Consider the following 12,740-nt stretch of genomic DNA (forward strand, 5'->3'; position numbering starts at 1 on the left):
AGCAACGCGCAATCACCTTTCTTATTTTTATGACACCGTACGAATGTACCCAGTGGTCGTTTAATTTGTAGATGTTTATATCACGTATGACTAATTGACTAAACTTCTTATTCACACCTACATGGTTTATTAACAGGTGTTTGATTTACCAATCAAGTCAGCATCTTCCGTTACAAATCAGTTTGTAACACATACATATATAATTGTGGTTTTAGGAAACTCAATTAGTAAATATTCCAATTTTTTGCATTCTTAAATTTTATCCGTTGTATATGTATACAATGAAGTAGAGGCGTAAAATAGCGGCGTATCAATAGCTGGTGGGAAACCAATTGAATTTAGCTACGTTGTGCGAATGAAAAATGATCCCTCATTCAACGAATAATAGGAAACGACACTGTGAGTACCATGAAGTTATGAATAAAATTCAATACAATATTACCAACTTACGGTAAGGTCCCGTAAAAGGTCTGTTCAAATGCCACTGACATATTATAAAATGCTATATCATTTTTGCTGTGAAATATAAAATATATAGCGGTAAAAATTATATTATTAATAAAATAAAAACTTATTCCTTTGATTGAAACAATATTTACATATAAAACATGTACAAAATAGATGAACTTAAAATGCATGTTATCTAAACGTTGTTTTTAATTTCTTTTAAAGTAAATCATGAAATTGAAATAGTATATTTATAATTTATGTTCATATTACTAATAATTAACAGAATAAATACATACCATAAATTTATATGTAAAATATTCAAGTATAAACGGTTCATAATACAGATTGTCATTTCCAGTATTTTAAACGTTTCTCTCACGTTTAGGCGTAAGGTGTACTGTATTTTTCCGATTTAAAATGAAAATATTAATTATTAGATATCAACCTGTTTACTAATATACAATTCTTAATTACTTTTATTTTTTATTCGAAAACCAGAGCAGCATAATTAATGTAAAAAACATAGAACACCTGTTTTATTATATACTTATATACCACTTTATACATTTCATAATAGAGTATTTTATTTTTATATTGTTATATGAAATAAGTATCATATTGTTTATTACTCGACAATATCATTACATTTAAAATTTTTGTTTAGATCTATAATGGCACATCAATGTGGTTGTGGAGGAGCACATAACGAAGGAGAATTAGGAGTACAATATAATTTATATGAAAAAATTGATATAGAAAATGTGGAATGTCTGAACGAGTGTGAAGAAGCTAGCGGTGCTACTGTGTTTAAGCCATGGGAGAAAAGATTGGATAAAAATAAAGTAACTATGTTTATTTATATTAAATATACAGAAGTTGAAGTCTCAAAAGTATACATATATTATGTAATCAAATGCATATTTTCCAAACTTTAGTGTATCATAAGTGCATAAACATTTGTAATGTAATATTACTTAATACAAATAGTTTAATAACTATTATAAAATAGTTTATTAATTAATCTTTTCTTTTCAGTATGTCGAAAGTGATGTGGACAATGAACTACTATTTAATATTCCGTATGTTTCTTTTATTTTAACACATTTTCAGCAAAAATAAATAAACACAATATTTTTTTATTCAGTTTTACAGGAAACATAAAATTAAAAGGTCTTATTGTCATTGGAGGTGAAGATGATTTTCACCCAAATAAAGTTAAATTGTAAGCTTCCTCACTTTTTACTTTAAATATATCTAAAATATTACTTAATATACAGAGGTGTAATGTGTTCTTGTTTTTATATATAGATACAAAAATCGACCACATATGACATTTGATAATACAGCTGTAGAACCTGAACAGGAATTTGAACTATGTGTAGATACACATGGAGTGCATGAATATTCTCCTAAGTACATAAATTACATACAATATTTTAGTACTAATCACTGAATAAAGTTATAATATAAATATTTTGTTTCATTTTTATTTGATAAAATAGAGTGGTGAAATTTTCATCTGTACATCATTTAAGTCTACATTTTACTGGTACCGAAAGGAGCGAAAAAATAAAGATTTACTACATCGGATTAAAAGGAGAATGGTCACCTGGGCATCAACACGGCGTTACTATTTGTACTTATGAATTACGTCCGATGGTAAGCGATCATAAACAAAATGATCACGAAGATATTGATAGAGCAATTAGTTGATTTAATAATAAAGAGTTAATTAAACTCTGTTATTTATCCTGCATTAAGAAAGAAAATTATTCTAAGGAGTAATAAATATTTATATTCAAATGAATATTTGTACTTATTTATACCCTTACAACTATGTATTATTTCTTAGGTGAAAATTAAAAATAATTAGATCCATAAAATTTTCTGCTTATAATAAAAACCATTGTAACTTATGAAAACAAATAAGTTGCTTAAAAATTTCTTCAAAAATTTTATCATTATTATAAATATACATTATGTTTTTAGCAATTTTTAATTCTTTTTTGGCATTATATGTATGAATGCAATGAATGTATGAATTTAATGAATGTATGAATGGCTGAACATCTGTTGTTATAATTGCAAACTGAATATCTTCTAAACCTTGAAAGCTAGAAAAAAATTGAACACAAAAGGAGCCGTAATATAACGTTAACAGTTTTTTTCCGGATGGAATTGCTTTGAACAATTGTTACTCGAGTTGTTATAATTTAAAAAATTCTAAATACTTTTTCTTTAAATCATTCTATCTTCCGCGCACTGTGACTGCACATCTACGAGTTCTTCGGCGGGTATTTGAACTGTCCATCACTGTACATCCTAAAAACCGTATAACTAAAGGACTTATACCACAAGAAAGATCACAATGATTTAATTTCAAAATTAAACAATATTTCTAATTCTATATATATATGATAGTTTAGTGCAATACATATGGTATGTTTCTTCGCACATTTCCCTTCCTTTTTGTATAATGAATTTTCTATATGATTGAAATTAACGCATTCCTTTAGATCTTCTCCCATCTCCCCTTCTCTTCTCCGTTCCCTTCCACTATATGAACATCAACATGACGTTTCGATACTTGTTATTGCGGGTAACATTCACCAAGTTCGACAATTGTAACTCCATGGCACACGCGACTGTTAGCTCCTCAGCCGAGACAAAAAAGCAAGATAAAAAAAATGGGAAAAAAAATTTCAAATGCGACTCAATGGATTGTCAGATAACGTCAGCTATCACAGACCTTTCACCCCCAGATGGGGGATGGGGCTATTTTGTGGTGTTTGCATCCTTCTTAATTCACGTAATTGGTAAGCAATTAAATTTTTCTAAATCTATTGTATTTCATTTCATTTTTTATAGTTCATTCATTGAGATGTTCAACCTTTCCATTACCCCTTTCAAATTTCGTTGTTTATTTTATATTCACTATTGTTTTTCAAATTGATATCACACAAAAGAAATTATTATATTTCCTTTTGAATTGTGATCATGTTTTATAACTTGGTGTTGAATTTCTGTAACTAACAATCAAGTAAAATTATACATGAATTTAATTTATTTCTATAAGCATATTTTTTTTTAAAAAACTTTATCGTCGTTATGCTACCATTTTGATTACATTTTTGACACGTTAATCGCTGTTAATGTTATATAAATAAATGCTGCAACAAAGAGGAAAGAAGGAATTTCGTGAACGGTATTGACCCTGTGATAAGAATAGTTTAATCTTTACGAAAAAAAGCGTTTGAAACATCGTTAACTTGATTTATGGTTCGAATATTAGTAAATATTCATTATAAGTCATTTTTGTTTAATCACGTAACAATGGAAAAGAAATCTTATTACATAAAATCCTTAAGGAAACAGTCAAAAGTTTGAATAATTCTATATTAGATTTTAGACTTATCGATTTCATTGACTTCATCTAGATTTAAATTCCATATCTCTCGATTATATTAATAGAAAACAGAGCAAGCATAAGTAATAAAAAGTATACTTTTTAAAGTAGATTTCCTTGTATAAGACCAAACAGTTTTAAAACGCTTTTTAACATTTTTATTCGAACATGTAAAAATTGTGGATATAAATAAATTATGCGTATACTGCAAAATTTTGCATAATTTTGTTAACATAGCAAATTTATAAACTTTTAGATAGAAAAGTTTAGGTATTTGGAAATATTAAAATTTGTAAATGTGCGGTGACATAACACGTGGCAATATAGAGCATCAGGAAGTAGAACGTAGCGATATAACTACATACTGCACGTGTGAATGTTTTCAATAACATGGATTCTTGCTTCAAACTTTTATGGGTCAAGTGGCATTTTCTGAAACAGTAACTTTCTGCAATTTATTCGATTGTAATTTTCCAAAGTTACAAAATTCATTCATTAACCGCGTATAATAATAATTTCATTAACTTCAATACAAAGTTCTGCAGTTCAAAAATTTCGAGGTTCTAAACTCCAAAATTTCAAAATTTCAAAAAAATAATCGAATATTTTCATTAACCACAAGTAGTTGCAGCCATAGAGTTACACGAGACTGTTTCTTATTTTGTATACTTTTTATTTCAATTTCAAAACATAGATACGGAAACATTTTTAAAAAATGGATGATATATGTTTAGAAGATAGTCAAGAAATTTTATTGTAAGCGTTGCTGATTTATAACGCATTTTCAACGTAATACAGCATTTTTAATCAGAATATTACCAAACACGTAAGCTAAGATGCTTCAAATAAAACGATAAAAAAAGAAACATATCAGCATATACATGATCGTTCGAAAAACACGAACGTCCTTGCAGATATATTTTCTGCTTGCGTACACATTTTCAGTTTCTTCCTGTTAATATTTGTAAAAGAAAGTCGGACATTGTAACGAAATTTTAGCAAATATAAATTACCTTTGATTTTATAATAAAAGCTACTTGCAACATATACGCGTTACCACCACCATCGTATAACATTATTAATTTTACTCAAAATTCCTGATACATAGATCTTGATTATTTGTCGACATACGATCACACATGACTTATAAATGTCACACAGTTTAAAAAAATTAATTGATTTAATAAAGGCCTTGGAATTACACAAACACTTAAATGATATACTTATTTTATCTAAGTTCCTTTTTTTGTTTCTTATCTGTAATATATATATGCATATAAAAATAATATTCTTTCTACATGCTCATTTCTTCTAATCATAGACATTTATGTAAATGGCACAGCAACGTTTGCGCCGAGCAAACTAAGTACCTACACCATGTTCCTAATTTTAAATTTGCAATTTTTCAAGTCCATTTTCAAATTTCTATATTGCTAATTGCTATAACCACATCCAAAAATTAATGTCGATATTTGTCTCAGAGATCCACAAGCTTTAACGATGGTTCTTGTGTTAAGATGCTGTATTCAGATACAAATAATTGAATCGTATATGTGTTGAGAAAATGATAAGAAAGTTATTGACATCAATTCGAACGTATTCATATGTTTAAAAATGACCTACGAAAATATCTGTGCATTTAAAATAATGATACATATTTGCGTATGTAGTTTCTAGTTCGATAAATTTAACGGATATGATTTCGCAACAAGAGAGTGTCCGCGATTAAGTCATTTTATTGTTCAGTTATTGCACTTTGCTCGTGATTTACCATATGTATCAAAATATACGCACGCCTACCAAAGTTCTAATTAATCATGCTTGCTTTGTGATATATCAAATGAAAGACTACGATAAGAAAAGTACTTCTCATACAATAACGATCTTAAGTTTTGTAACACCTATTTTAAGGTGTAACTTCAACAAAAACGAATTGAAATGTTATACTTGTTCGATCAATTACTTATAATCGATAAATAAGAAAACCTTTCAGTATTTATTTCACTCTTTTTTAGATCAGAAAGTAAATTAGATATTGAGTTAGAATGTCTTCAGATGCTGTTATTATTATTTTAAAATTATCAAAACTTAATACTTATCAATCACATTACTTCCGATCAGTTCTGAAAAATTTAAATAGCTGATTGTATTTCTTCAGACAAAAAGAAAAGGAATAAAGTTGCTTTCATGAAAACAATAACTTGTAAATTTCAATGATAAATTAATAATAATAATGTAATTTTTGTGTCATTTTAGCGGACGGAGTTACGTATTCTTTCGGAGTATTTTACTTAGAATTTTTGTATTATTTCGAGGAGGGAAAGGGTACCACAGCATGGATCGCTTCGATATTGGTTGGGGTGACTTTATGTTCTGGTAAATGTTTCATTTTTATAAGCTAGATAAATGTAGTATAACGTCCGACATAATTAATCATTCATTTAGGTCCAATATCGAGCTTATTTGTAAATAAATACGGATGCCGAACAGTGACCATTGTCGGCTCAATATTAGCTAGTGCATGCCTATTAGCGAGTGTGTGGGCACAAAATGTTATAACACTATACTTTACAATCGGCATTGGAACAGGTGATACATCTTTTAGTTTTAACACTAATAACATTCATATTAATCTTTTTGAAAATGGTACTGTTTAATAATAAAAAAATTGCACTTATTCACTAGTATTTTGCTACTATCAATATTCGTAAAATTTACTTGAAAAAAAATCCTTTTTTGTACAGGTCTAGGTTTTGGCTTAATCTATTTACCCGCCATTGTAAGTGTAACATGTTATTTTGAGAAATATCGTTCTCTCGCTACGGGTATTGCTGTATGCGGTTCTGGATTAGGTACATTAATTTTCGCTCCATGTTTAAAATACTTTATAGTAGAATACGGATGGCGAGGAGCGATTATGATTTGCTCCGGAATCGTTTTAAATTGCATCGTACTAGGTGCACTATTCAGGCCACTTGAAACGAATAAACAAAAGAAGAGAAGTTCTCCAGAGGTACAGGATTCTTGTATGTATTATTATACGAAGCCCAATAACAGTATAATGTATACATAATGACCTGAAAATAGTGTACAATAAAAAAAACGTAGATTTTTTACATAAGAACAAAATAGAAATTTCTTTATAATTTCAAAGAATTCACAGGTTCTGTTATGCATTATTTTTGGGACACTTTGTATATTGTATAACATAAAAGACTACGTTAAAAAATTGTAAAATATATATTTTTTTTGGAACAGTAAAGTTTTATGTGTGTATGAAGAAACACGATACCGTCTGACATATCATATTCAATTTACAGAAAACTCTACATAATTCTTTAGATCAACAATTGAAATGTTTACCCAAAGGGGAACATAGTACAGAACTTTATGCCATTAGTTTTAAGAAGGAAAGAAATAATGTTGGTGTAAGAAGCCTGAGTCAACCTATTTTAATTTCAAAAGATATAACACGCCAAGACAATTTGGAGAACATTCATAAAGAGCAGTTGGTACTTTTCTTATCTATTTAATTGATCCTATTCATTTATACGAACAAATACTCTTAAACACTGTTAAAAGTTAATTTAATACAACTAAAAAATTGTGTACTTCACAAATTTTATTCATTAAATACATTATCGAAAAATATAAAATTTACATTACCAAAAATACTTTTAATTTTAAATACTTTTTTCTATTTACAGACTAAATTTAACACAAAGATATAGTGAAGAAGTGTTTTCTATTTCTGAATCGTCTACGAGTTTGTCTACTAAAGCAGAATACATGAAATCAAAGAACGGACAATTTAAAATTAATAATAAAACAAAAATTAATACGCTTCAAGAGATATTAGATATCTCTTTACTAAAAAATCCAGTATTTTTATTATTTATCTTTTCAAACTTTTGCACCAGTATTGGATTTTATGTACCATACGTGTACGTATTGGTATGTATATATGCCTTTTTGTAAAGCTAAAAAATCATTTCAAATTTTCATCATATAAACATTGCAGTGAAATTTATTTTTTTGAACATAAATAAAAATTTTAATTCTGAAACAAAAGTTCTATAGCTGTAAATAATTAGAATTGTAAATATTTATGTAGCCTCAAGCTGAAGAACGAGGGATTGATAAAAACGATGCTAGTTACCTTCTTGCAGTAATTGGAATTGCCAATACCGCGGGTCGTATAATCTTAGGATATGTATCAGATAAACCATGGGTCAATCGGTTACTAATATATAATTTATGTCTTACAATATGTGGTATCTGTAAGTAGTATCTGTAATATTCCAGTAGAATTTTTAATTACTTGATACTTACTAGAAAATATTTATTATTATAACATTCGTGTATTTAAAAGTATAAATTATAAAGGTATGTTTTGTTAATAGTATGCATGTTTTGTATTTTTACAGCTACAATGCTTAGTATAATATGTACATCATTTGTATGGTTCACAATTTATGCTTCCATATTTGGATTCACATCTGGTGCCTATGTTGGCCTTACATCTGTAATCTTAGTAGATTTATTGGGTTTAAATTATCTTACAAATGCTTTTGGTCAACTTCTATTATTTCAAGGTTTCGCATCATTCTTAGGGCCACCTATTGCAGGTATATTTATTTGTATTTTCACAACAGCTGCGGTTAAGAAAAATTCAATTTTTTATTTAAATTTATATTATTTAGGATGGCTGTATGATATGCTTCAATCATATGATCCTGGTTTTCTTGCAGCTGGTAGTATGATTACCTTTAGTGGATTAATATTATTTTTTGTACCTATTATACAACAAAAAACTAAACACAATGTAAGTAATAAAAGAGTAAAAAATACAATAAATAATGAACCTGTTTAAAATAGCTCTACAAATAAATTAATTCTTAAGTATAAATTTTATTTTAAACATTTCAATATTTTAGTTTGTTAAACATAATTATTTTTAAACATATTAGTACTGTTCATGATAATTCTACGTAATAATTGGAAAAATACATATTAAAGATCAAGTTTTATCCTAAGCACTTAAAGTGAAAATGTAAACATTTATTTATAACATTAATTACTATTATTTAAATATTTGTCACTAATCACTCTTATAGATACTATATTGAAATTATATGTAACATTTTGAAATAAATCTGTAATAATTAGTTGCTTAAATAAATTATTCGCTGCTATTATTTATGGTTATTGGAAACAATTAAATGTAGAGAAAAAGGATGTATAACTCAAAACATGTTTACTTACATAAAAGATCATTCTACATAAATTACAAATATTTATATAAATACTATAGTATATATAGTACATCTTTGATTTATAATGATTTAACATTATTTCCTATTTATATAACTTTTATGCTTCATATTACTCCCAATATGTTACACATACTTTAAAGAATTTCATTTACAGTGCATGCTTTACTTGCGTGCTTGGCTAAAAAATAAGTATAAAAAGCTTAATTTAAAAGAAATGTACTAGTACACAATTTTGAATATCAAGTTTGAATTAATAAATAAATTTATACCGTTTTTTTTGCTAAATTTTCCAGTGAACATACTATATCATCTGTAAGATATCCATGTAGAAAAGTATTTATTTCCCGTACTGTTTCAGGTTTTAATACAATATTTTTAGCTACTAAACGTTGAAGCACCTAAAATAATAATCAAAAAGAGACTTAATAAATCACTAAGCACAAATATTATTTTAGACTAATGTATTTAAAATAATATTAAAATAACAGAAATAACTAATTAGAAAATATATCTTACCTTTGCTAACCACTGTTTGTTAGATGATAAATCAATCATTGCATCCTGTAATTGTTTATCCATAGACACAAACACTTTTCTATGATTGTAATCATCTGTAGTATTTTCTAATAGTTCAGTACTGATCATTATAAAACTTTCTATGTCATTTTTAAGAACTGAAGCTTTCCTGAGCTCATGACTATGTATTTTATAAAAATATTTATCTGGATGAGATCGCACTATAAAAAGCAGTGACTATAGATTATTTTATTCTATATACATATTATATATTTGTATTAAGTATTTCACTTACTATATATTGCTGCTTGAATTGTTCTAAATGTCCTTAAATACATTAATAAATAAGCATTATTAACGACGGTTTTATCTACTTTGTATTTTATTAATAATTGTCTAGTATGTTCTGGGGATCTTACAAATAATATTGATAAAATGTAATCAGAAATTGTATGAACACAAGGTGGTATGTTAAACTCTGTGATCATAATAGTAAGAATATTTAAAATACCTGCAAATAAAAAGAGTATGTTTTTCATCAATATTAGGCAAGAATATTTATCGTTATATTTATGATATAAGGAACATTTGTACATATTTATTTTCAAAATGCATACCATCAAAATCACAGTTCAGTCCGTAATTGCTTAAAAGTGGCCAAAAATAATGTGCTTTAATTGTATAATGAGGTTTACATGCTCTGAGTAGAGCTAAAGATACATGACTATTTTTTGATAACGAATAATACAGTGCAAATGATAACAATTTCTTATATAGTTCTATATTGTGGTTAAAAGAATTACATATTTCAATAATTTTATTTGGATCCTGAAAACATGTATATATTTTAAAGTATAAATTAAACAAAATTCATAATATAAAAATAAGATTTCTTACCAAATTTACATCAATTGCATATCTTAGAAGTAGTTTCGTATTTGTATATTTGACATAGCTTTGTGAAAGCATATGTGAAAATAAAGTTGTAACTATATTTACTTGACCAATATTGAATATATCCATTATAACTTGCATTTCTGCATTAGAAATGTTTAACGTATTCTTTAAATACTCATACATCTAAAACAGAAAAAGAATTCAAAAATATCAATTGTGAATTTATATATGACATCATAAACACATAATGTTTTATATGATAATTCTTACAGCATCAACAGATTCTAAATGATTATTTGCAGCTAATGTGTAAATCACCCTCAAAATATGTGTATTAGTAAAATACATCTTACGCGAATGACAATCTTGTATTATTTCTTTTATTTTATTAATGTCATTTAATTTAGCATAAGTACACATAACAACTGCATATGTATCTGCAGTTGGTTTTATATTTCTATTTTCCATAATATATAGAATATTATCGACAGATTTAATGTTCCTAAAAAATACATTAATTACTAAAATATCAATCTGCAACACAAATAAAATATGTTATTACTACTAATATTATTATTAATTGCATATACTTACCCTAATTGAGAATAGCCAACCAGTAATGTATTAAAAATTTGAATTAAATAATGCCAAGGTATTTTCACAAAGCCAGAGGTCAGAAGTGACATAGCTTCATTAACATTCCCTTTTATACAGTAATGCTTAATACACATATGATAAGTAGCAAAATTTGGTAAAATCTCGTTATCTTTCATTTCCATCAATATGTCAGGTGGAGAAAAATTGTAATTATTATCTATGTAGACTTGTAACAGTGTATTATAATGTACTACATTGAGCTTGAAATCTTAAAATACAAAATGAAAAAATATATCTTAAATTTTATATTAATATTAAAATTACTAAATAAAGGTACTTTATTAATAAAACATACTGCATATGGCTAAATTAATCCATAAAGATTCTACAAGTTTCATTTTTTCATGTGGTGAAGAATCATTTATATTATTACTCCATTTTAATAGTGAATATACTTGGTTCGGAGTTACATCATCTAAAATTGAAATAATTTTGTTAAACTTACTAAACAAATATTATTAATACGGTTGTGAATATTACCATTATTTAACATTTATTGAATTTAATAAACAGCCTATTAATAAAATAAATAGTATTTTTATTATTTTCTACATACTCAATTTTATTATTATTAATGAAAATAAAATGGTTCGATATACAATTATAGTATACATACTTTGCTTTTTTATTTTCTTTATAATGTTTTCATATTCATACTTTCTTATTTGTTTGTATTTTAATATAGCAGCGCGTAAATATTTATATTTTGTAAATATATCTGCGTCTGTATTGATAATCTGTGATAATGTCCTAAAAAAATACTTATATTTTTATAAAATACTAAACAAATACCTTAAAGGAACTAACCTTGTTGAAATAATCACTGGCTTAATACAACGCTGAATTATAAAATTTATCTTTTTTTTATTTTCACTAAAAACAACAATTTTTGAAAGATATCCATGATGACTTATACATCTTAATGACATATTTGTTTTGAGAGTTATAAACTTTAATTCACGTGGTGGAGCCTTTATTTATATCAAATAGTCTCTTCTGCCATTTCCGGAAAATAGTTCCGACAATGGTGAATACTTATATAGGGTGTCCCATTGAATTAGGTTTAACCAAGCTTTGGAATCAAAGCAATGTAATAATATTGTTCTTATATTATATATATAAGAACGTTTTAAATATAAATTAAATGTTTAACTATTAAAAAGAAGTAAAATTTATTAATGCATTTTTTTAGAGACGAACGTGTAACAAATATCTATTTCATAATTGCTTTTAATAGAACTATATAGTACATAATTATTATACATAATTTATATTTTCATAAAAAGTAGCATCTAAAAAATGTCATTTTCACAATAAAAACAAATGCAAAAGTTGTTATGAAAAATAGTTTTATTAATGTTGGAATTTAACTTAATTTATTAATTTCATTATTGATCATTTTCAATTTAGGACTTATAGTTTTATAAATACATGTACATATTTTGAACATTTTAGTTATTAGATATTATACCCAAAAATAAAATTTACTTATCCTTTAAAATTTTTTGTAACGAGAAACATAAAAAGTGAAATAGTCT

At 26.3% G+C, this 12,740-nt stretch overlaps 3 protein-coding genes and 1 long non-coding RNA gene across 13 annotated transcripts; 2 read left to right on the top strand and 2 right to left on the bottom strand.

Annotated features, from left to right (window-relative positions):
• The first annotated feature begins 221 nt into the window (after positions 1–221).
• On the top strand, positions 222–2,257 carry LOC100875220 (PITH domain-containing protein GA19395). 7 transcript variants are annotated; one of them, XM_012279414.2, is made up of 6 exons: positions 222–451; positions 1,115–1,292; positions 1,486–1,529; positions 1,595–1,672; positions 1,759–1,863; positions 1,953–2,257. In XM_012279414.2, exons 1-6 carry the CDS (start codon positions 363–365, stop codon positions 2,161–2,163), a joined length of 705 nt encoding a protein of 234 aa, XP_012134804.2. In that variant the 5' UTR covers positions 222–362; the 3' UTR covers positions 2,164–2,257. The 7 variants fall into 7 exon arrangements, with proteins under 7 accessions (XP_012134804.2, XP_012134807.1, XP_012134805.1 ...); XM_012279417.2 differs by having other exon boundaries at positions 259–399; XM_012279415.1 differs by having other exon boundaries at positions 386–468.
• On the bottom strand, positions 2,129–3,022 carry LOC143264235 (uncharacterized). Its single transcript, XR_013037797.1, has 2 exons — positions 2,885–3,022; positions 2,129–2,772 (listed from the first exon to the last, which is right to left on the bottom strand). It is a non-coding gene; the product is annotated as an uncharacterized LOC143264235 (long non-coding RNA).
• On the top strand, positions 3,011–8,733 carry LOC100883687 (Monocarboxylate transporter 1). 3 transcript variants are annotated; one of them, XM_003700691.3, is made up of 9 exons: positions 3,011–3,266; positions 6,113–6,232; positions 6,302–6,445; positions 6,601–6,869; positions 7,177–7,364; positions 7,564–7,810; positions 7,971–8,136; positions 8,284–8,484; positions 8,560–8,733. In XM_003700691.3, the coding sequence occupies exons 1-9, from the start codon at positions 3,011–3,013 to the stop codon at positions 8,727–8,729; spliced, it is 1,761 nt and encodes a 586-aa protein (XP_003700739.2). In that variant the 3' UTR covers positions 8,730–8,733. The 3 variants fall into 3 exon arrangements, with proteins under 3 accessions (XP_003700739.2, XP_076397512.1, XP_012134793.1); XM_076541397.1 differs by having other exon boundaries at positions 8,608–8,733; XM_012279403.2 differs by having other exon boundaries at positions 8,284–8,733.
• Positions 8,734–9,096: 363 nt separating this feature from the next.
• On the bottom strand, positions 9,097–12,258 carry bsf (bicoid stability factor). 2 transcript variants are annotated; one of them, XM_003700690.3, is made up of 11 exons: positions 12,010–12,258; positions 11,819–11,952; positions 11,498–11,617; positions 11,140–11,410; positions 10,816–11,047; positions 10,546–10,728; positions 10,266–10,476; positions 9,944–10,159; positions 9,649–9,869; positions 9,402–9,530; positions 9,097–9,310 (listed from the first exon to the last, which is right to left on the bottom strand). In XM_003700690.3, exons 1-11 carry the CDS (start codon positions 12,129–12,131, stop codon positions 9,281–9,283), a joined length of 1,869 nt encoding a protein of 622 aa, XP_003700738.2. In that variant the 5' UTR covers positions 12,132–12,258; the 3' UTR covers positions 9,097–9,280. The 2 variants fall into 2 exon arrangements, with proteins under 2 accessions (XP_003700738.2, XP_012134796.1); XM_012279406.2 differs by lacking the exon at positions 11,819–11,952 and having other exon boundaries at positions 12,010–12,146.
• Between the last annotated feature and the right edge of the window lie 482 nt (positions 12,259–12,740).

This window comes from Megachile rotundata, chromosome 1 (assembly GCF_050947335.1).
Source record: "Megachile rotundata isolate GNS110a chromosome 1, iyMegRotu1, whole genome shotgun sequence".
NCBI lineage: Eukaryota > Metazoa > Arthropoda > Insecta > Hymenoptera > Megachilidae > Megachile > Megachile rotundata.

Coding starts and splice junctions, on each gene's coding strand:
- LOC100875220 (XM_012279414.2), top strand. CDS start 363: ATGATCCCTCATTCAACGAATAATAGGAAACGACACTGTGAGTACCAT. Junction 1,293..1,485: donor AAAGATTGGATAAAAATAAA/GTAACTATGTTT, acceptor TTTTCTTTTCAG/TATGTCGAAAGTGATGTGGA. Junction 1,530..1,594: donor GAACTACTATTTAATATTCC/GTATGTTTCTTT, acceptor TTTTTTATTCAG/TTTTACAGGAAACATAAAAT.
- bsf (XM_003700690.3), bottom strand. CDS start 12,131: ATGTCATTAAGATGTATAAGTCATCATGGATATCTTTCAAAAATTGTT. Junction 11,411..11,497: donor GATTAATTTAGCCATATGCA/GTATGTTTTATT, acceptor TTGTATTTTAAG/ATTTCAAGCTCAATGTAGTA. Junction 9,531..9,648: donor ACAAACAGTGGTTAGCAAAG/GTAAGATATATT, acceptor TTATTATTTTAG/GTGCTTCAACGTTTAGTAGC.
- LOC100883687 (XM_012279403.2), top strand. CDS start 3,011: ATGAACATCAACATGACGTTTCGATACTTGTTATTGCGGGTAACATTC. Junction 7,811..7,970: donor TACCATACGTGTACGTATTG/GTATGTATATAT, acceptor ATATTTATGTAG/CCTCAAGCTGAAGAACGAGG. Junction 8,137..8,283: donor TCTTACAATATGTGGTATCT/GTAAGTAGTATC, acceptor GTATTTTTACAG/CTACAATGCTTAGTATAATA.